Source organism: Panthera pardus, unplaced genomic scaffold (genome assembly GCF_024362965.1).
Source record: "Panthera pardus isolate Hobbes unplaced genomic scaffold, ASM2436296v1 HiC_scaffold_11, whole genome shotgun sequence".
NCBI classification, from domain to species: Eukaryota; Metazoa; Chordata; class Mammalia; order Carnivora; family Felidae; genus Panthera; species Panthera pardus.
The window spans coordinates 42,462,973-42,485,105 of record NW_026526666.1 but is presented as its reverse complement, the minus strand read 5'-3'; the positions used below and the strand labels follow the sequence as shown (position 1 = coordinate 42,485,105).

Sequence of the window (22,133 nt, the reverse complement as noted above, 5' to 3'; positions counted from 1 at the left end):
GGGCAAGTCTGGAATTCCTCTGGGGTCTCTGAGGCTGCAGGCAGCCCAGATGAAACAGTAAGCACTTGTGTATGACAGTCACCACCTTTCAATGTTTCAAGTAAGTGAATTTTTAATTTTTAACCGGTGTCTTGGTCATACCCTCATCTACATCAATCCCATATTCAAGTTCTACACAGTTAAAATAAACCAAATACTTTATAGCACAGTTCCAAACCCAAAACATTTCTGCATTAAGAAAAAAAAAAAAAAAAAAAAAGACTGGTTGCTACCAAGGTGTACTGGCCACCAATTGAAAGACTTTCATATTTACACAGCAAGTGGGTGTGCAGACAGGGCAGGCAGCAACAGAAGGGCGACACCGGAGAGCACTTTCCTTGTGGCAAAGGCCGGCGGGAAAAGGATGAAGTAATGAGGCTGATTTCATAAAGCCAAAATGGATGCTGATCTCATTATTTTATAGCCATACCTTGTGGTATGTTTATAAAATATTTCTTTCACAAGTTAAAAGAGAATCTGCTACAGATGGATTTAATTTTGGTAAAATCAATGGAAAAAGTTCTATGTTAATGCAACATTTGTTGTAAAGATTCCAGAAACACACAAGTCAAAATTTCAAATTATGATTCCCACAGTAACTGTAACTCTGCTATGCAACATACATAATGGAAGAAATGTTATCAACATATACCATAGGAGAAAGTACTCAGTAAGCAGAAACAAGCTGAGTTATGCTTGTTGTGGGAATCATCATTTCCAACTAGCTGAGGATATATAAAAATTGAAACCATAAATGCATGCATTATTTTATGTATTTAATTCCAATTTTTCTTGATCCAATTTAATCAGCTTTGCATCCAAACTACATTTCCCTTTCATAAACTGCAAATGAATGTCTTTCATAATTTTAAAATCCACATCATTTGTTTTTTTTCTCACGCAGGCTGCCTTTGCAGAATGGCATCATCATATCCTGTCCCTCCCCTAAAAGGTCAGGCCATGTCTGCTGGGACCCATTTATCTACATTTCCTTTTCTCCCTGAAGACACCAGGGACAGGGGGAAAAAAAAATACCAAAGAGAACAAGAATCACATTAAGTAGCTTAGACAGGTAAATAAGTTCAACAGAAAGAGGGACGGTGGCATCATTAACTTCCCTGCTGGCATCTTCTGAGCACAAATAAAGAAAACAGTACCGCCACATATTTACAGTTTCAGAAGTGTTTAGTCATAACATTATCTCATCTGATTCTCACAACAACGCTGTGAGAAAGACAAAAAGAAAACTCCTTTCGGTTGTTCAGCTCTTTGTGACTCCAGCAGAATATATTTAAGGATGTGCTTTTATGGTATAATTTAAAGTCTGGACTATTTAATTGCACTTACGATATTACCCACTTACCACATGCAGAGGATTTACTTATTATTGAAAGCAGAATATACTTTATGTAAAAAGATTATGGTTACGAGCTAAACATTTAACAGTTTAAGCTTTCTGCTTTAACTGTATTCTGAACATTCAATAATGAAACAGAAAGAAATAACTGCCCTTAGAAACTCTGCCTGGGCAAAATTAATCCTGTATATTATATCCAGTATTACATTTTCCAGTTTGGTTTTAACTAAGAAGGGCACCTTCTACTGCCTCTAAAGAGGAAGGCTGTTACTTCCCAGCAGTCTGTACCATTGGGGTAGGTTTCATTACATTCAAATTCAATTGCTTTGACTCAAGATCAGTCATATTTCCTTTTGACGCGAAGCAGCTTGGTCCCACCAAGTGTTCAAGACCTTGCGTGTTTGCAGGATGCCATGGTCAACCTTTTCTCTCTCTCTGCTACTGTGATCTGGCTAGTCTAGTGTAAGTTTGTTTTTCCCCCTCCCTATGGACAAAAGGATACCTCTCCATTTATTCAGGTACAAATTCTCCCTCTTCATTTACCTAGTACACCAATAAAAAGATCAATTAAAATGAAGGTTCAGAGCAAAGCAAATGCCTCATTACTAAGCAAAAAACCTTAATATAATTTGTTCTAACCTGAGAGGTAACAGTGTATCCTTTGCCTGTGAAAAGTATGACCATTTTGCATGTAACTAAAGTGTAATATTTTAAGTGTTAAAAGGAAAGCAAATCCTAAGGCATATTAATTTTAGGAGGTTTCATTGTGGGGAAAGAGTTCTTTTTAATGTTACCTATAATTATAAACAAGATCTTTGCAATTAATAAAGATAAAGATCTGGGTAAAACAGATGAAATACAAGAAGGTATCCTGTGGGACATGAATACTTAACTTTCATGTTTTTTACCCCCCATATACAAAAAAATAGTATCTGCGGCTGATGGCAAAACACAATCTCAAAACTATTTCCAGTTATGAGACAGACAGGAAGATGACTTGTAAGCTAAAAAATCAGTGATGAAGATATGAGCTCTTGCATCTTCACAGAGATCAGAAAAGGGGTCTTCTCTGCCTTTTATGATGCATCAGACAGGAAGGCAGGGAAGTAAGTGTGAATTTTTCATACCGTCCATCCACTCTATGGGATCATCTCAGGAAAAGTATAGAAAGAGCCAGTGGGCAAGGTTTACCTTAAACAGAATTGAAACAATGTCTCTTTCAATATGGAAACTGGAGGGGAGGTAATCAATTGTAGAGTATCACAGAATGGTTAGAAATGAGAAATGATGGGGTTTGTTTCTTTTGAGCAGTCAGTAATATGAAATTCTCAAAAGTCTTAAATTTTCCAGATAAACTGACAGCAAATAAGGTCCCCCAAACTATCAGTACCATAAATGAAGGAACTAATGTTTTAATATTGACTTATAATTAAAGCTTCAGAATTCCATGAATGCTGAGAGTAAAATATTAACGTGGTAAAGAATGAACCAAAGGAAGATTTTGGGAACAAAGTAAGTGGTCCAAGAACAGAAGAACATTAAAAATCTTACTGTACATTCATAGAATGGATACTGTAAAACCATTCACAATGTGTTCTGAAGAACTTTTAAGGGTTGATAACAAATTGTAAAATGAAAAGTAAAGTTACAGAATGATATATTCCATATGATCTCTAATTGGGAAAAAAATAAGTACATAGGAAAAAAAGACTAGGAGAACAACACAAAAATACTGACAGAAGCTTACATCTGCTAGTGAGAATGTTATGTCTTCACATTTTTTTTTTTCTTTTCCAAGTGGAAAGGGAGTAAGATTAGGGGACATTTTTATTTGCAAAAGCAGCTGTTAAGTATACTCTGATCTCTCTGTCCCATCTTTTTAATAACATGCACAACAAAAAAAGTATATTTAGAAGTTGCATTAACAATTATTTTTCTCTAAGTTATCAAATCAGTAGTTCATTCAACTTTAGTTTCCCTATACTTTTTACCCAATTCACACAAGAACAACGTATTTTTTAAAAATACAATGGCATAAAATCTTATCCACGGTGGTAGTCTTCATGCAGTCTTCTTCATACATCACATCTAGAAAATGAACTTCATATGCTTGATTCCATAAGTTTTGAAGAAAACCATTATAATGAGTGCCCACAATCCCAGAATAAAACCCCCAGGAGGATGCCAATCTTTCAGCTTTGGTTTCTGCAAAACAAAGATGACAGGGTAAATTTAACAATGATGTACAAAGCAAATACTGGTGGAAAACAGAAATTTCATAGGTTGTGTTTTAAGAGGGAGTAATTTAGCCAAATTAAATGTATTAGGATAGCAACAGTGATAAAGAATTCTAACTGGGTAAATATTTCAAAGTGGTTCTTACAAAGATCAATTTCAAATGACATTTTGTGCCTTCAAAGAGACTTCACTGACCACCCTACCCAGCCATCTCTCTTCACCCAAGCTATTTGGTGGCCTAACAGTCCTTCTCATTTCAAATTTAGATATCCATTAGTTTGTTGGTTTTATCTGTTTCTCCTATTAGATGATAGCTCTATGAGGGTCATGTTGCTCATATTCCTAGCACCTACCTGCCATAATGCCTGCCATGTAGAAAACGTACATATATTATACTGATTAAATCAGTGGAAAAACAAATGCCACTCAATTCCATTTGTTCTGATATTCAACAAATACTTATCTGGGGTCTAATACCTTTAGTAAGATTATGCCCTTGAGACAGAATGCTCTTTACCTCATTCTGCCTGTTTGAAACTGACTAACTGAAATGTCAACTCCTCCAGATTTTCCCACCTGATATATTCTTTTCTTTGAACCTATAGTTCTTTCTACACTTACTTCTATTTAGTAATATAATTATCTTTATCACTTATCTCCTTGCAAACTTCCAGGGGGCAAAATCTGGCTTAGTCCATTTTATATCTCCTTGTCAATTCCCCCACCTCTCAACACCCAACCAAGTGTCTTGTATATTTCTTTGTCCAGCAAGAAAGGGGAGACCAGTCTTCCCCATTTAGTTGTCATTTCAACGTTTTTTTTTTTTTTTTTTTTTTTTGGAACAGAGAGAGACAGAGCATGAACGGGGGAGGGGCAGAGAGAGAGGGAGACACAGAATCGGAAACAGGCTCCAGGCTCCGAGCCATCAGCCCAGAGCCTGACGCGGGGCTCGAACTCACGGACCGCGAGATCGTGACCTGGCTGAAGTCGGACGCTTAACCGACTGCGCCACCCAGGCGCCCCTTTAGTTGTCATTTCAACAGCTACATTATGTCCCTGAAATTGGAGGTCTGTGACTATGATCTTTTTATGAGTTTTACTTCCTGAACTACTAGCCAATATTGTAATGATAGTCATGATATGAGAATCATATGACATGAGGGTCATATTTTAGAGTAGAATAGAGTGAAGAGAAATTGTAGTCTGAAATTTTAATTTGTTCTAGTCACCATGTAAACTAGCCAAGGAAGGCTCATAAATCTCTTAGAGGTATCTGCATCTCACAGTTTGGTTTCCCATACATAACCAAGACTCCTAATGCTCTTCACTCAATCCTAAACTCATCATGTTACAAAAGGAAAGGAGGGAGGCAGGGAAGGAAGGAAGGAAGGAAGGAAGGAAGGAAGGAAGGAAGGAAGGAAGGAAGGAAGGCAGGCAAACTCAAAAACAAAACAAGTCAAATCAAGCAGAATTAACCAGTAAAGGCCATGCCAGTAATATGCTGCCACATTCTATAGTAACTTATGTTTATTATCTATGCCCTAAAATACCTGATAGTTGCCTAATGTATACATTATAAACCCATTAAAAGAATTCAAAAGAATATTTTGAGACAATGAAATTTTATTTTTCGTTTAATTTTATAAATGGAGAAGTTACCTATGGAAATGCCTGGTTTTCAATTAGGTGATCTTTCTGAAACTTCTTCCTTCTCTTCTGAAGTTCTCCTCCCTTAGCTTCAGGGACACTCTCACCAGGTTTTTATTCTACTTCTCTAACCATTCCTTTTCAGTCTTCTTTGCTCCTTAAATTCTAGTGTTCTCTAGAGGTCTGCCTTTAGCCATTTATTCTCTCCCTTTATATAATCTCCCTGGGTGACACCTGTACCGTGGTTTTGACCTCTGCCAGCAGGCTTATGATTCACAAATTGATATCACTAACATAGAACTCTATGCTAAACCCTATGTTCACGTACAATTAACAGATATCTTTAGCTGGATATTCTCAAGGATCACAAACTTTAGCACAGCCAAGAGCAAATTCATTCCTGAGTCCTTCACCCAGCTCTGTTCTTCCTTCCCTGTTTTCCACCTCTCCATCCACATGAAGGGAATCACCATGTTGCCCAAGTGATAAAGCTAAAAGTCCTTCCTAGCTCCCCTATCTCGCAGACCTTGCCATTTCCATGAGTTACTAATTCTTATAGGTTTTATCCCCATCATATTTGTCCTTTATAAGTCTTCTATTACCACTGCCACTACCTTAGTTCTAGCTCCTATCATTTCTTGTCAGGATCACTGAAATGGTGTCCTAATAGTTTCTCTTCCTCCAAGATGTCCACCTCTTTTCCATCTATCTATTGCTGCTAGACACATCTTCCTAAAATACAAATATATATTTGTATAATATGTGTGTGTGTGTGTATATACATATACATATATATATATATATATATATATATATATATATATATATATATATAAAAGTCTCACATGCATGCGTGTAAGTATTGTTTGTTTTAGGCACACATTACTTTTGTAATTTAAAAAATTAAATAATTTAAAAATGAGGGCTCAGTGTGGTGTGGTTCAAAGAGCATGGGATTTAGAATCAACTGCTTTGGATTCAAAGTTTACTTTTAACACTTAAAGCCTACGTTGCCTTTCAAGCCACTTCTCCACTCTGAATTTCTGAATCTACAAAATGGACATGGTAACACGGACCTCCTAGGAATGAATGAATGCACAATTACTGCAATGATGTGTTTTCTGAACATTTACTCCATAACTACTCGTTCCTACCTAAAAAAGTGATATGAAACTCAAAGTACTTTTAAGGTAACTTTCTTTTGTGTTTGTTATGAGGAACACTGTTTGAATCAATCTAATTTTTGTTATTTTAGTTTGTACAAATTTCAATTCAAAATTAATTTGTTAAACTAATAGGAGAAATTCACCGTAATGTTTTCATCTGGATGATAATGCTAGAGTTTTAATCAACGCCTAATATAAACACAACTGACAATATTGTTTACAGTGGTTATATGCCACATTCACTCTAGGTCTACTCCTACCCCCAACCCACACTCCTTCCAGAAAACTTCCCAAACACAAAAATATTATAATCCAATTTTTCCTCATGTTACTTTCTACTCAAAACTCTGCAATGGTTCTGATCATATGTGAGATGATGATGAAGACAGAAGTTCTTTCCCTCTAGTATCTTACAAGATGGTTAAGTCCATTGGTTCTCAAACCATTTCAGATGGCAGAGCTTTTGGAAGTCATGGTGTTCTTTGTGAAACACTATGAAAAGTCTTAATTTAATTCCAGTAGAAAATCTAGATTAGTATAAAGCATAGCTATATTAAAGATAAGTAATACAAATATCACAAGCATGTGACAATGAAAAACAAATGACTGAACTAAACATGATTGACTATGCTTGGTTTTTGTCATGTTTATTTTCTATTAGTCAAATAATTGGTAATCCACACCTCAAGGGTTGAAAACACTAAACCAAAAATTATTTTTCTGTAAATTGGGACAAGATTATCATTATTAGTTATTAGTGGAAGTACATCTTTATTAAACAGTTTGCAAATGTTCCCTGGAAATTCCATTGAAGAGCACTGACCTAGTTGGGGAGATAAGATTCACATTTTTCCTGATAACTAGGAGTCTCTGATTTATACAGTATTTATATTTTTAAATTTTTTTAAAGTTTACTTATTTTTGAGATTTGAGAAAGAGAGAGCACGAGCACGGGAGGGGCAGAGAGAGAGGGAGGCAGAGAATCCCAAGCAGGCTCTGCACTGTCAGCATGAAGCCTGATGAGGGGCTCAAACTCGTGAACCATGAGGTCATGACCTAAACTGAAACCAAGAGTCAGATGCTTAACTGACTGAGCCACCAGGCGCCCTATATGGTATTTACACACACACACACACACACACACACACTCACACTCACACACACACACACACACACACACACACACACACACACACACACAGTTTTGTTTGTTTTAAGTAGGCTCCATACCCAATGTGGGGCTTGAACTCACAACCCGGGGATCAAGAGTCAGATACTCTACTGACTAAGCCATCCAGGTGCCCCCAGGTTAATACTTTTAAAAATTTAAATAAATATTGTCAAAATCTGGCATTAAATTCTTAACTATAGAAGAACAGGCTATAATACAGATGATTGTTCCATAAACCAATTTAATGAATTTCAGCGCTAAAATTCAGAGGTATGAACTTTCAAGAGTTCAAAAGTACTGTAACTTTCAGGTGGTATTTAAACCAACTCATGCTTAATAAAAAAAAAAAAGTGAATACTATGTAAGCTCTGTGATTCGTTAGAAATTATTAAAATAATAATCAAGTAGTTAATAGCAATCTTAGTTTTGCAGCTGTAGAAACTTTAGTTGCTTTCCAATGAGATAGATTCCCTGAGGTCACAGTTGTACCATTAAATCTTAAACTTAATCAGAAACAAGTGCCAGAGAGTAGACAACTACAGCTTCTTTGGAAGTCACCATCATTTCCCCCAAGATTGGTCCAGGCAGCTATTTTGATCTGTTATTCCAAAGACTGGCTCAGAGAATTCTGGAGGCATTGCTTCCTGGTCCTTAATTTTCATTTTGGGATAATAGATGTGTCCCATATTGAGACCACTGATGCCCAGGACAGGACCAGAGAGAATCGCAAAGTGCTAGAGCTTTGAAGATAATAGTGGAGGACTAAGAAATATATGTAATCACTCCAAAATTATAATGGAAATTCTGTATTCACATTATAACACTGTACAGGCTAACCAAAGTAGCAAACCTCAGCCTTTCAAAATGGCTATTTGCAGTTGCTATACCTTTTACTATATACTCATTACATATTTTGATTAATAAAAAATGGCAAATGAATTATTAATTAAATACAACTTGGACTCTTAGCTTAACATGGCATCTGTGTAGAATCCTCCAGTGCAGCTTTTCCATATTCTCAGGAAAATACATGTTAAGACACAGAAAAAGACAAAGCACATCCTACTAAAATTCATTTAACCTCTGATGAGAAACCTCAGATAATTCCACTATTTGAAAGTCTTAGAAACCAGGTCTACAAACAAATTAATAGTGGCCCAGTTTTTTGATTACTACCCACAATGCAAAGGATTGCTCTGCTTGGTGGAACACAGTAATTTCGTCAACTGAAAAGAGGCTTTAGCTCTCTCCCTTTTTCTACCTGCTATTGAAGAGAAATCATGTTTATACAGTAGAAGGATGGCTTTATGAGGCAGCCAGAGTAACGAAACTCATTCCCAACCCTCCCCCACCCCAAGGCAAATCTCTTTATCCATTTAAATACAATTGCCAGTAAAGAAGGTGTCAGAAGGTAGAGGGACACTGACAAAAGTTCACTGCATCTAAGAAGTTTCAATATCTACATGAAAAGCTCTGCAGAGAAGGGAAAATACAGGAAAAATCCTTTTAGTAGTACATATTAATACAGTTTTTCCATAGAATTCATTCTTTTATTTATTTTAATTTTTTAACGTTTATTTATTTTTGAGACAGAGAGAGACACAGCATGAATGGGGGAGGGTCAGAGAGAGAGGGAGACACAGAATCTGAAACAGGCTCCAGGCTCTGAGTGGTCAGCACAGAGCCCGATGCGGGGCTCGAACTCACAGACCACGAGATCATGACCTGAGCCAAAGTCCGAGGCTCAACCGACTGAGCCACCCAGGCGCCCCTAGCATTCATTCTTTTAAAGTGCCCCAAACCAGGTATATGTAGCATGTTAGCAGATGATCCTGGTTTAGTTTAGCAAAACTACCTTGATGATTGCCTGCTAGTCACGGAAACGTATAACAACTTAAGTCTTCGGATGCAGATCTGAGAGGCATTCAAACCTAAGTAGATAGTGAGAGGCATCCACACACTCTGTTGGCACACACCAAAAGCGTTCTAAGAAAAAGGAAAAAAACACAGTGAAGTCTATGAGTAAAAATACTCCCACACGTGAGAAAGAAACATCCTGAAGGTGCAGAGAACATATCTCTAAGTAAGATTTAATAGGAACGAAAAGATAGTTTTAGAAAAATTTTATTTGGCATGGACTTGAAGATGCACAAGATACTGAAAATAAAAGAATGGTATAAAGAGAAATATTATACAAGATACAAGGATAACAGGCTGAGATCAAAAGGGAGCCATATTAAGGACGGCTGGGTGGTTCAGTGGGTTAAACATCTGACTTCAGCTCAGGTCATGATCTCATGGCTCATGAGTTTGACCCCTGCATCAGGCTCTGCACTGACAGCTCAGAGCCTGGAGCCTGCTTCAGATTCTGTGTTTCCCTCTCTCTCTCTGTCCCTTCTTCACTTGTGTTCTCTCTCTCTCTCTCAAATAAATAAATAAATAGGAGCAAAATTAAAATCTACATTGATAAGGAAATTAGTGCCCAAAGCATATTTTTAAGTCATTCACCCAACTGTGGCAGACTGATGGCAAAAAATGGCCCAACTCTCCATACTTCCCTTGAATCTATGCCATTTGCAATATGTGGTGTTATATCAACTCTCACCATGAAGTAGAATCTATACCCTTTCTCCATGAATCGGCTGGCTTTGTGACATCTTTTGGCCAATAAAACACAAGTAACAGTGTCCTAATTTCAAAGTTAGCCTCAAGAGGCTTTGCTTGCTTCTGCTCTCAAAACTCTGCTACCACGAGAAAAAATGAAGGCAAGTCTTCTGGAGGAAAAGAAGCAAGGCTTCTACCATGTGGAGAAAAACTCAGGTCCCCCAGATAACAACCAGCCAATTCCTAGAAGCAGAACCACCTAACCAACCCAGGACTGACCACAGACTCATAAGGGAACACAGTCGAGAATTGCCCAGCTAAATTTGGCCTAATCTGTCAACCTACAGAACTACGAGCTAAGTAAATGGTTGATATTTTAAGCTACTAAATTTTAGAATGGTTTATTATGCCTCAAAAGCTATGGAATACATCCACTGAGGTGATAATTAATGTGGAAGGAAACACCCTGATCCCTTATTATCATAAGAAAATAAAGTTCCCATCTACATACTTGTGGCTTCAGGTTTCTGCAACAATGGCATAAATAAGAACAGCATAAAGGGCAGCTAATCAACCCATTGTCCACCATGAACTTTACTTAGGTGGGGGAGGTCTGTCAAGATGATCTCCTCTGACCCTCCTGGAATGAGACATCTAGCCCCCATAACTCATCTAACTTTCAAAAAGGGATTCAATCAGCATCTGTCACACCTGAAAAATTATCTAGAGCCAGACTCTGATGAAGCTATCCAGGAAAAATATCAGTCTTCTAGAGGTAAATTTCATGAATGTTCTTTGCACACTCTCCCACATTTAAGGGAGCTGTAGCGATGCTGTTCCAGGTCTCTCTTAAGATCTTCATGGAAAGAAACTGACTCCATTTGCCATCATGCCAGGAACTGCTCTCCAGGAAATGAAGTAGGGGAACCCAGACTAATTCACCCAACTTCCTCCTCTTAACTGCAACCTAGATCTGAAGTCTAGTTCCTTTCCTTTTGAAGTTAGTAATGAGTGTTACCCAGATGTTGCCCCACTGTGGGGGAAATGAACATCTCCCAGGATTCTGATGCACCTTACTCATGTTAAATTTGCAATACAATTAATCTAATCTAGGATAATTAAAGATGTTTTATTTTTAACTATAGTATTTTCTAATATAAAGTTGACCATGTTTTCCCTTAACTATTACTTTAGTTTTCTGTGACAAGAATATCCACTATTTACATTATTAGTTAATATTGCTCTGGAATTTCCAGCCAATCTAGACATAATTTCTAGTAAGGAGAAGTAAATTTTCATTTGCAAGTATTATGATTAGATAGCAACTAACTCTAAACTCAACTCATAATTACCAAGAATAAAGAGCTCAGATTTGAGATAAATATAAAAAAGAATACCCTTTCAATATGCTAGCAAAAATGAGTCAAAAAACAGAGCAGAAAAAAATTTCATTCACAACAGCAATAAAAAAGCATAAAATAACAAATAGCCATAGCATGAGATGTAAGGTAAACAATCCAAATTACCCTATAAAGATAAGTAAACAGTCCTGAATATCAAAAAGGGTATAATAAAGCTAATTTATAATGTTGTTCTCATGCAAAATAGAAAGATCAATAAAACAGGATAGAAAGCAGGCAATCAGCCCAGTAGCCAAGAGGTTAGTACATGTTAAAAGAACTGTCATAAATCAGTGGGCAAGAAGATATTCTTACTGGTGCTCTGGATTAACATTTGGAAAAAAAATCAGTTTTATTTCTAGCCCAACACTAGAAACCAAAATACACTTTACATGGTTGAGAATTAGATGTAAAAATATTAGATGTAGAAAAACATTTTTGTTACTTTCCTTTGTAAAGTGGCACCTAAGGGACACATCCTAATGGTAGCTGTTAACAGTACCAGTGCAGAGCAGTGACAGACGAACTCATTGTGGAGAGCTGAACACAGGAGTCCAAGGGCCTGCCGGCAGACTCAGAAAGAGCTTCTTGGAAAAGCTGGGCCTTGAACAACGTGTCACATTTGGGTTGGTGGAGGGAAAATCATGGTGATGAGAAAGGCCAGGCATTGGGGAAGGGGAGAAGGAAGGTCATGTCTACTCCACAAAGGGTGGAGATTTACATCTATTTGTTTCCTGCTGACCCCCCAGGACCCTAGCAATTGGAACCTCTGTTGAAAGAATGGATATCCTTTGGGTATAGCAAACACCAAGAGCCAGAAAGATTCATTCTGTGAATGCCCAGTTGTGAGCTGGGATTTGAGACAAGAAGCTTCTAAGAACTTGAGCCAGTGCTCACCCACAGGTGAATGGGGCAAAAAGAGATAAAATGTAGGAAAATCTGCACAGTAAAGGGATTTTCAAATCTAAAGGCAATAAATGAAAATAAAAAAGAAAAGTTGAAAATATCTTCAAAAGAACTTTTTGAAAGATCTGTATGTTGCAAAGTGTAAAAATCAAAAGGGGAACAAATGAGAAAATATGACAGAAAGGGGGATAAATTCAGAATATGAAGATCTCCCCCAAATCAATAAGACACAAAGATTTATCAATAAATGGAATAGGGAAACAAAAATTTTCACAAAATAATTACAAATGGCTAAATAACATAGAAAAATTTCAATCTTCTTGATCTTAAAAACAAATTAAAAATATTAACTATTTCTTCCTCTTTTAAAAATTAAACTAGTAAATGTCTGCAAGGATGGTCAACTTTTAGAAAAATAATTAACATGTCTAGAGGTCTTTAAAATGTTTGTATCTTTTCATTCATAGGAACTGTTCTACTGTAAGCTAGGATCTATATTAAGAAACTCAGAAATGATGGGGTGCCTGGGTGGCTCAGTTGGTTGGACATCTGACTTCAGCTCAGGTCATGATCTCACAGTTCGTGGGTTCACCCCCCCACACCCCCCTCCCCCACCCTCCCCCACCCTCCCCCACCCCCAGTGTTTGGGCTCTGGGCTGACAGCTCAGGGCCTGGAGCTGTTTCAGATTCAGTGTCTCCCTCTTCTCTGCCCTTCCCCCACTTGCACTCTGTCTCTCAAAAATAAATAAACGTTAAAAAAAATTTTTTTTAAAGAATCCATTTAGAAGAATCTTCATATATTCATCTTTTCCAAATTAGGAGATGTGCTGCAAGAATACTGTTTAGTACTTGATATCTTACTTTAAGAAAAAGTAACAGGAATGGCATGACAGCAGCATAATATAATAAAGTGCTTTCTCAGTATGTATTTAATAGTACTCCTGGAGTATAACAAGATTGCTATTTTTAAAACAACTATAGGCAATATTTTAGACATTCTGCACTGATTTTCCTTGCAATCAAATGACAGATTGGTATAATTATTGCATTTTGTAGTACAGCTGCACTGAGGTAAGTTCATATTAAAGTATAGCTTATAATTTCATTTGTGTCCATATTAGAACTTCTCATAAAATGACTGATTTTATGTAGTTAAAGTACTCTACTGACTACTATTAAATACACTCCCATTTTTTTTAACCTTTCATAATAACAGCTATAATACAAAGGTGAAAAGCACACATAAAACACTGCAATGTGTCATGAGCAAACACTTAAGAGCTTAAAGGCTACCTATTATTGAAATGCCTAATATTTCAAATTAAAAAGATAGGTAGCTAAGCAACACTGCACTGCCAACTGTGCACAATATTTGGTCTCCCCTTTCATGTTGCTAGGAGAACATTACCGTAGAACTGCAAAATAGTTAACAGAGCAAAGATCTAAGTGCTAAAATTATATAAAAAGAGGAAACCGAGGATTTTCAAAATTGTATATATTTACTAGGACGCAAATGGAAAATTTCCAAGGTTTTGATGACACTCTTTTCTTAAAATTTTCTTAAAATACAATGAGCCCATCAGCTCAGTTAAACTATAGTTCAAAGAAAAAAAAACACAATATACTGAGGCTACAGTTATAATTTACTTTAGAAAATAGCTGTTTGTTTTCAACTGTTTAATCAGTGGTAGTTTATTAGTATTTCCAGTCTATCTATATCCTGTCTAGAAAATATAATTTGTACTCTTCAAATTATATTAATGGTATAAATTGAACTGTGGTGAGCAGAATTCTAAGACAGCCCCAGATTCCCTCTCCCTGGTATACACTCCCTGTATAATCCCTTCTCCTTGAGTGCGGACAGAGCTGTAAATCTGATGGGATATCTCTTCTGTGATTAGGTTACATTATATAGCAAAGATGAAGGGATTCTGAAGATATGACTAGGGTCCGTAAACAGTTGACTTTCAGTTAATAAAAAAGGAGATTATCTTGGGGGGGAGGGGTTGACCTAATTAGGTGAGCCCTTTAAAAGAGAGTCTGTACAGGGGCGCCTGGGTGGCTCAGTCAGTTGAGAGGCCGACTTCGGCTCAGGTCATGATCTCGCAGTCTGTGTGGGTTTGAGCCCCACGTCGGGGTCTGTGCTGACAGGTCGGAGCCTGGAGACTTTTTCAGATTCTGTGTCTCCCTCTCTCTCTGCTCCTCCCCCGCTTGCACTCTGTCTCTCTCTGTCTCTCAAAAATGAATAAACATTAAAAAAAATTTTTTTTAAAGAGAGTCTATACATCAAGAGACAGAAGTCAAAGAGGTAGATAATATTAGAAGCAGCCGAGATGCTCTCCTGTTGCTCTTGAATAGTCAAACAGCCAATTGTAGAGTGGGCCACAGGCAGGGAAAGCAAGCAGCCTCTCTGGGAGGTGAGGGCCTCAGTCAGCCCTACAACCATGGGAAACTGAATTCTGCCAATTACCAGTAAACTTGGAAGAGGACCCTGAGCCTCAGATGACACTGCCATCCTGGCTGACACCTTAATCAAAAATATACTGCATGGAATTAAACACCATGGAAGAACTAGCAGAGAACTGTTAAGATAGCAACAGAAATTATTCAAAATGAAGCACAGAAAGAAAAAAGGCAGGAAAAATAAAAAGAGCATAAGTGAGCTGTGGCACCGTATCAAGCAGGATCCCATTTGTGCAACTGGAGTCCCAAGTGGGAAGGGAGAAAAATATCTAAGACAAATAGTGACTGAAATATTTCCAAACTTCGTAAAAACTATAAGCCACCAAATCCACAAAACTCAAAACTAAGCATAAGAAACATGGGAAAACCACACAAGGAACATCATAATCATATCAAAATCATTGCTGCTTTTATATTACACCAAAGTTGAGTAGTTGCAACAAAGGCCAGATGACCTACAAGGCTAAAATATTTAAAAAAATTTTTTTTAATGTTTATTTATTTTTGACAGAGAGAGAGAGAGAGAGAGAGAGACAGAGCATGAGCAGGGGAGGGGCAGAGATAGAGGTATACACAGAATCCGAAGCAGGCTCTAGGCTCTGAGATGTCAGCACAGAGCCTGACGCAGGGCTCGAACTCACAGACCATGAGATCATTACCTGCGCCGAAGTTGGATGCTTAACCCACTGAGCCACCCAGGCCCCCCCAACAAACCTAAAATATTTACTACCTAACCCTTTAAGAAAAATGTACAGAGGAAGAAAGAATGATTGAGATGTGTTGTGACACCATGGAGGCCAGAAGATAATGGGAAGACATTTTAAGTGCTAAAAGAAATTGACTGTTAACCTAGAATTCTAGGGAAATGTACCAAGTGACAAAAATCTTTCAATGATGGTGAAATAAAGCATTTTTTCGTAAAACAAAAGTTCTGTGAATTCAACAAACCTATACTACAGGGTAGTATATACCAAATACTTATATTACAAAAGGTATACCTATCACAGATTTATACTAGGAGAAATGTTCTTTAGGCAGGTGTAGGTGGAATCTAAGTGATCGGCAGGACGCGCTGTGAGCCCCGCGTCCTCCTACGCCGCCATCTTCCGGAACCTCCTCAATACTAGGAGAAATGTTAAGAGAAGTTCTTCAGGCAGAAGGAAAGTTACATGATATAGAAACGCACACTTACACAAGGAATCCAGGGAGGGACAGACTGATAAATAAGTAGATAAATATAAAAATATTTTTCCTTGTTTTCATGTTTCTTTGAAAGATAATTGACTATTTTAAGCAATAAGGATAATAATGTATTACAGGGATCATAACACATGTAGAATTAAAACATACAAAAAGAATAACACAAAGGATGGAAGGGAGGCATTAAGAATGTATCATTATAAAGTACTGATGCTAAACATGAATTAAATAATATTTAAAGAGATTGTAATATAGTAAAGATGTACATATTATAAATCAAGCAACAACAGCAACAAAGTAGATTCACTAAAGTGGAGATAAAGTGGGATCATATAAATACTCAATACAAAAAAAGGCAGGAAAAGCAGGAAAAGGAAATAAAAACAGATGGAACAAATAGAAAACAAATAGCAATATGGTAGATTTAAATCCAACCAGAATTCAATTCAATTCAACTACTGATAATTACATTAAGTGAAAGGATCTTAACACACCAATTAAAAGGAAAAGATTGTCAGGATGAATAAAAACATAAAACAATAATATTCTGCCTATAAGAAACATACTTTAAGACACATATTGAAAGCAAACAAATGGAAAAACATACCATGGAAAGAGAAAGCTGGGCAGGATATATTAATGTTAGAACAAAGCAGACTTTAGAACAAGGGATATGACTGGGATAAAAAAGAACATCTCATACTGATAAACAGATTGATTCATCAAAAAGACACATGAATTCTAAATGTATATGAACTTCAACAGAACTTCAAATACACAAAGCAAAAAACTGACAGAAAAGGAAAAAATTATAATTGTACATTTCAGCACAATCTCAGAATTAATAAGTTTAAAAACTCCGTAAGACTATAGAAAACTTGAACATTATCAACCAATCTGATGCAGTTGATATTATTTAGAATAACAATAGAATATATATTCTTTACAAGTATACATAAAACATTCACCATGACAGGTCAAATTCTGATCTATAACAGAAGTCTCAATAAATTTTAAAGGACTGAAATCATACAAAGTATTCTACACAGTGGAATTAAATTAGAAATCTATAACAGAAAAGGTATTTGTAAAATCCTCAAACACTTAGAAATTAAATACATTTTAAGTAAACCAAGAAGAAATCACAAAGGAAGTTAGAAATTATACTGAACTGAGTGAAAATGAAAATACATTTCAAAATATGTGGGAGGTACATGAAGCATGCTTACAGAGATATGTACAACTTTAAATGTTTATATTAAAAAAGAAGAAATTTCTAAAATCAGTAATCTAAAATGCTACCTGAAGACACTAGAAAAAGAGCAAATAAAACCAAAAGTAACCAGACAAAAGAAAAAAGTAGAATTCAATAAAAGTGAAACAAAAAAATAGAGAAAAGTATCTATAACCAAAAGTGCTTCTTTGAAAGTTCAATAAAATTGGTAAAACTTCTGGAAAAACTGATTAAAATAAAAAAGGACAGAAGAATCAAAGAGGGGACATGATTACAGATGACGCAGACATTCAAAAGATAGTAAGAGCATATAAAAATAACTTTATGGCAATAAATTTGACAGGCCTTGAGAGATACAAACTACCATCTAATCTAGTTTTAAGCGAGACAGTAAAACAGATATGTGTTTCTGTAAAGTTCACACATATTTTCATATTACTAATGGATCTGGAAAGGAGGGGAGCCTCAGTCTAGAAAGAGGAAAGGGCTTTCCAGAGTGTAAAACAAAAGGGATCTGTCCACTAAGGATGCCTATGGAATAACCCAAGAGGGTCGAGTGGAAACTGCAGGTAATAATGCTTAATACTTTTTAAATGTTCTCTATATGCCATGCGTGTATTATTTTATTTATTTATTTAATGTTTATTAATTTTTCAGAGTGGGGGAGGGGCAGAGAGAGGGACAGGGGATCAGAAGTGGACTCTACAATGACAGCAGTGAGCCTGATGCAGGGCTCAAATTCACGCACAGCGAAATCATGGCCTGAGTTGAAGTGGGACGCTCAACTGACTCAGCCAATCAGGCGCCCCAGCCATGCATATTTTTTAAAGAATTTTAAAAGCATTGCCTTTTAAAGGCAATAATGATAGATAATATTATCACCCTGCTCTATAGATGAGGAAAAGGTTTCCTTTTTCTGTAAAGGGCCAGAAAGTAAATATTTTAGGCTTTTCAAGCCATACAATCTGTTGTAAGTACTCAACTCTGCCTCATTAACTCTACCTCCTAGTACAAAATTAGCTGTAGACAATATGTAAACAAATGGATTTACCTGTGTTCCAATAAAACTTTATTTACAAAAACAGGTGGCAGGCTGGATTTTATCTGCAGGCCATGGTTTGCCAACCCATGCTCTAGAGAATGGTTGTCAATGGGTTCAGGACATGCCACCCCAAAATAAGCTACTTTAGCATATTGATTATTTTGAACTGAAGGTACTTGAGAAACACCAGAGGCAGGAAGGGCTCTCTGATCTTCGCCTTTCTACCTAAAAGCCGATCAAAAAATTTCTTATGAGAAAGGTGCTCTTATTGTTCCCAGGAAGACAACATTCTTATCACTGGAAACTAGGAGTCAACACCAAAATGACTCTGTAAAAACCAACCTACTAAAATAGCCCTTATCTTCCATTAGTTTCCCTCATGTATTTCCTAGTCATTTTCCCACAATTTACTGCCCCTATTCCAAGCACCTTTGTCTCATCACTTCTTCATAAAAGTAGTGTTTCTTTATTAAAATATATAAGCTCATAGTCCTGCCTCTTTGGGTATTCACTTTCCTTATGAAGTCCCCCATGTGCACATAAAAATACTAAATAAAATTTGTATGTTTTTCTCTTGTTCAACTGTCTTATGTCTCATGTCAAGCCCAGCCACACAACTTAAGAGAGTGGAAGAAAGATTTTCTAACTAACTGTATAGTGATTTTCTTTTAGTGTTGTGTTAATCTGTCCTTAACTTGACAATCTTTTTGTGGGATGTCATCTAAGAGATGAAAGCATTGGTGGGTTTTTAAAAGTCACATCTTTTGACACTGAGGTAATATGATTCTGTGAAAACAGTGAGAAATCAGTATACTCTTACATTATTTTATGATTTCAAACCATCAGGAAAATTTTCTCTGATGTGAAAAATGTCAATGACTTATTACATTATGACCTATTACAACTTACTTCACCTGAAAATCCAAAAAGTACACCTAAATTATATTTTATGCTGTACAAAAAAAAAGCAAAAACCCCACTAATATACCAATAATCAATAATGCTTGCTTCTAGTTGTATAACTATTTCTAAATGGATAGTTAAGAAAAAAATAAGATAACAGGCTTTTGTTACTTTCTTAAGAAAAAATTAAAGTCCAACTCCTTGTTTTTAGGCAGTATTTTTATAACTTTTTAAATGTGAGTCTCCCAAGAGAATCATCAAAATGCTTTTAAGTGTTAAGGTCTGAGCATTGACATCTTCTCTTTTGAAATATATAGTTTAAAGAACAAATTAGGAAGCCTCCTCTGTGCTTAAGTGCAGTCATTCTTCAGAGAAAAAAAAATTAATTTCAGTTAATTTTTTGCAAAACCTGTGCTTATTCCTAAAAAGACTTTAAACTTTCTTTTAAAATAAATTATCTAAAGTTTGAGAAAGGATATTTAAAAAAAGTAGTCACTTTTAGTCATGACAGTCATTACAAAATTGTTTAACGTATTTGTATAACAAAAACAAGTCTTAAAATTGTTTTTCCCATACTCTGCTTGTAATGATCTTTCCCATGGATAAAGTCCCTCTATATGGTTTAATCAATGACAATACTCTCAAACAGCCCTTTTCTACTTCTATACTGGTTGAAAACAGCAGGCTAAGGTTTATAGTCTATTATAATCATTAATTTATTTTATTGTTGGCAGAAATAGCCAACTGAGATGTGCCAAGGAAAGAATTAATATAAGAAGTCTGAAAACTTAAAAATAAGTTGTTAAAGTATCAGTTAAATCTACTCTATCACAGACTTAAACAATTTTAGGTATAGTAAACACAGCTATTTACCAGGATAAAAATTTTAATTAGTGTCTAACATAACTGTTTATAATTATTATATATCTCTCTAGCAATGTTATAGGTTTAATAACACTACCTAAAAGTAAACATGTTTATTCCACAAGATCAAGATGTCTATTGGCATTTTTTTTTTTTTTTTACAAAATTTTTTTTAATGTTTATTTTTAAGAGAGAGAAACAGAGCATGATCAGGGGAGGGGCAGAGAGAGAGAGAGGGAAATACAGAATCTGAAGCAGGCTCCAGGCTGAGCTGTCAGCACAGAGCCTGACGTGGGGCTTGAATTCACAAAACCATGAGATCATGACCTGAGCTGAAGTTAGACACATAATCAATTGAGCCACTCAGGTGCTCCTATGGCATATTTTAAACTAGAAATCTCTTGATCAAAATTAGGTAACATGGATATTACTGTTTTCACAAAGTATTAATAACCTTGGAGATAGAACTGGTAAATAAAAAAGATAACACAGTCAAAATCAAACAATTAAATACCGATCAGGTACTGATACATACACCTGAATGTAGACCAAAGTAAAAATCTTTGAAAGGAATGTATGCTAATCTGAAGGTTATCAAAAGCTATAATTGAAATATACTATACTAATTACCCACCAAACATGACTGGTACAGTGAAATGGAAGTTAATCCTGAATATTAAAAATCTGTAACTAAAGATATGGATCCCTTTAATATAAAACATGACTTTTCTGGCATTCATATATCAGTTTTAAAGTGAATGATAATCTAAACTCCTATCGGGAAGCACATTAAGGTGATTTCAGGTCAATTTAGATGACAGATTAAATAACTCTTACTTAACATTATTTCGATCTGTTGCTAGTCGGCGTCTAACTGCTGCCAAGGGTGTATCATGAAGCTGAAAGGTACTGGATCTCAGCATGTCTATATTCAAACAGCCAGTTTCTAAATCTTTAAGGAAGAGATCCTCTTAGGTTTCATTTTCTTTTTGTTCTATGTTACTTCTAGTACTGCTTTTGGTGGATCCCTGGGTTTAACTGCTATCAAGTTCATTAGGATAGGCATATAACAATGACAGCAGCTAGTACAAGCAACAATGTATTTCCCGGACTTTCTTAAAAACTAAAATGTTAACTTACCTTATATTGCACTGTAAATTAAAACCTTCCTATTAGAAGCACAGGATGCATCGGCCATGAGTGATCTGGTCCTACTTTCTTCGTTGTATAATGTACTTTTTCTTCCTTATATAGATCCTTTATCTTAAAAGTTGGTACAAATATATGGCTAAGGAACTAGCCAAGGAGTACATTACTCTTCCATTTCCTGGGGCAGGAAATGGGTATATCACTTCTACTATTGTTTGCCTCAAAGCCCAGAAAGTCAGTATTTATTCATTCACCAACAATTCTCTATCAAAGCACACTTATGCCCCTAATATTACGATCTGCACTTAATCCTTAAGACAAATAGAAAATCTAAGAGTACCTCAGAAGCCATGTGATACATTTTGATACAATGGAATATGGAAAATGAAAACATTCTTTATATTAGGCACATTTACAAAATTACAATAAATTTTAAAAGACAAAAACTCAATTGAGAACTGCCATTACGATTATATCATGGTGTCTCAATTCAATGAAAATTCACTGTAAACATATTTTAAAAAGTCTTCACTATGTATGCAAAACATTTTAAAGGAAAAATTTAAATTTTATCATTTCTATGAAGAAACACCAAAGAGTATTCTAAAAGCCTTTTGTCTTAGTAACTAAGATGATAAAGCTGTACTAGAAGGAAATAAAGTTAATTATTATCAAGTTCTTAATATTGAAAGCAATACAAAGGGTCAAATGTCTAACATTCATTAGGGACATTTGCTTTCTAAATACTCT

General features: G+C 35.9%; 1 protein-coding gene across 1 annotated transcript in view; it reads right to left on the bottom strand.

Annotated features, from left to right (window-relative positions):
* Positions 1-86: 86 nt before the first annotated feature.
* PIGK (phosphatidylinositol glycan anchor biosynthesis class K) overlaps positions 87-22,133 on the bottom strand; it is a 124,863-nt gene continuing 102,816 nt past the window's right edge. The window contains exon 11 of the mRNA XM_019448841.2: positions 87-3,601. Within this exon, the coding sequence (XP_019304386.1) occupies positions 3,485-3,601 (117 nt within the window). The 3' untranslated portion in view covers positions 87-3,484. The remainder of the gene's footprint in view (positions 3,602-22,133) is intronic.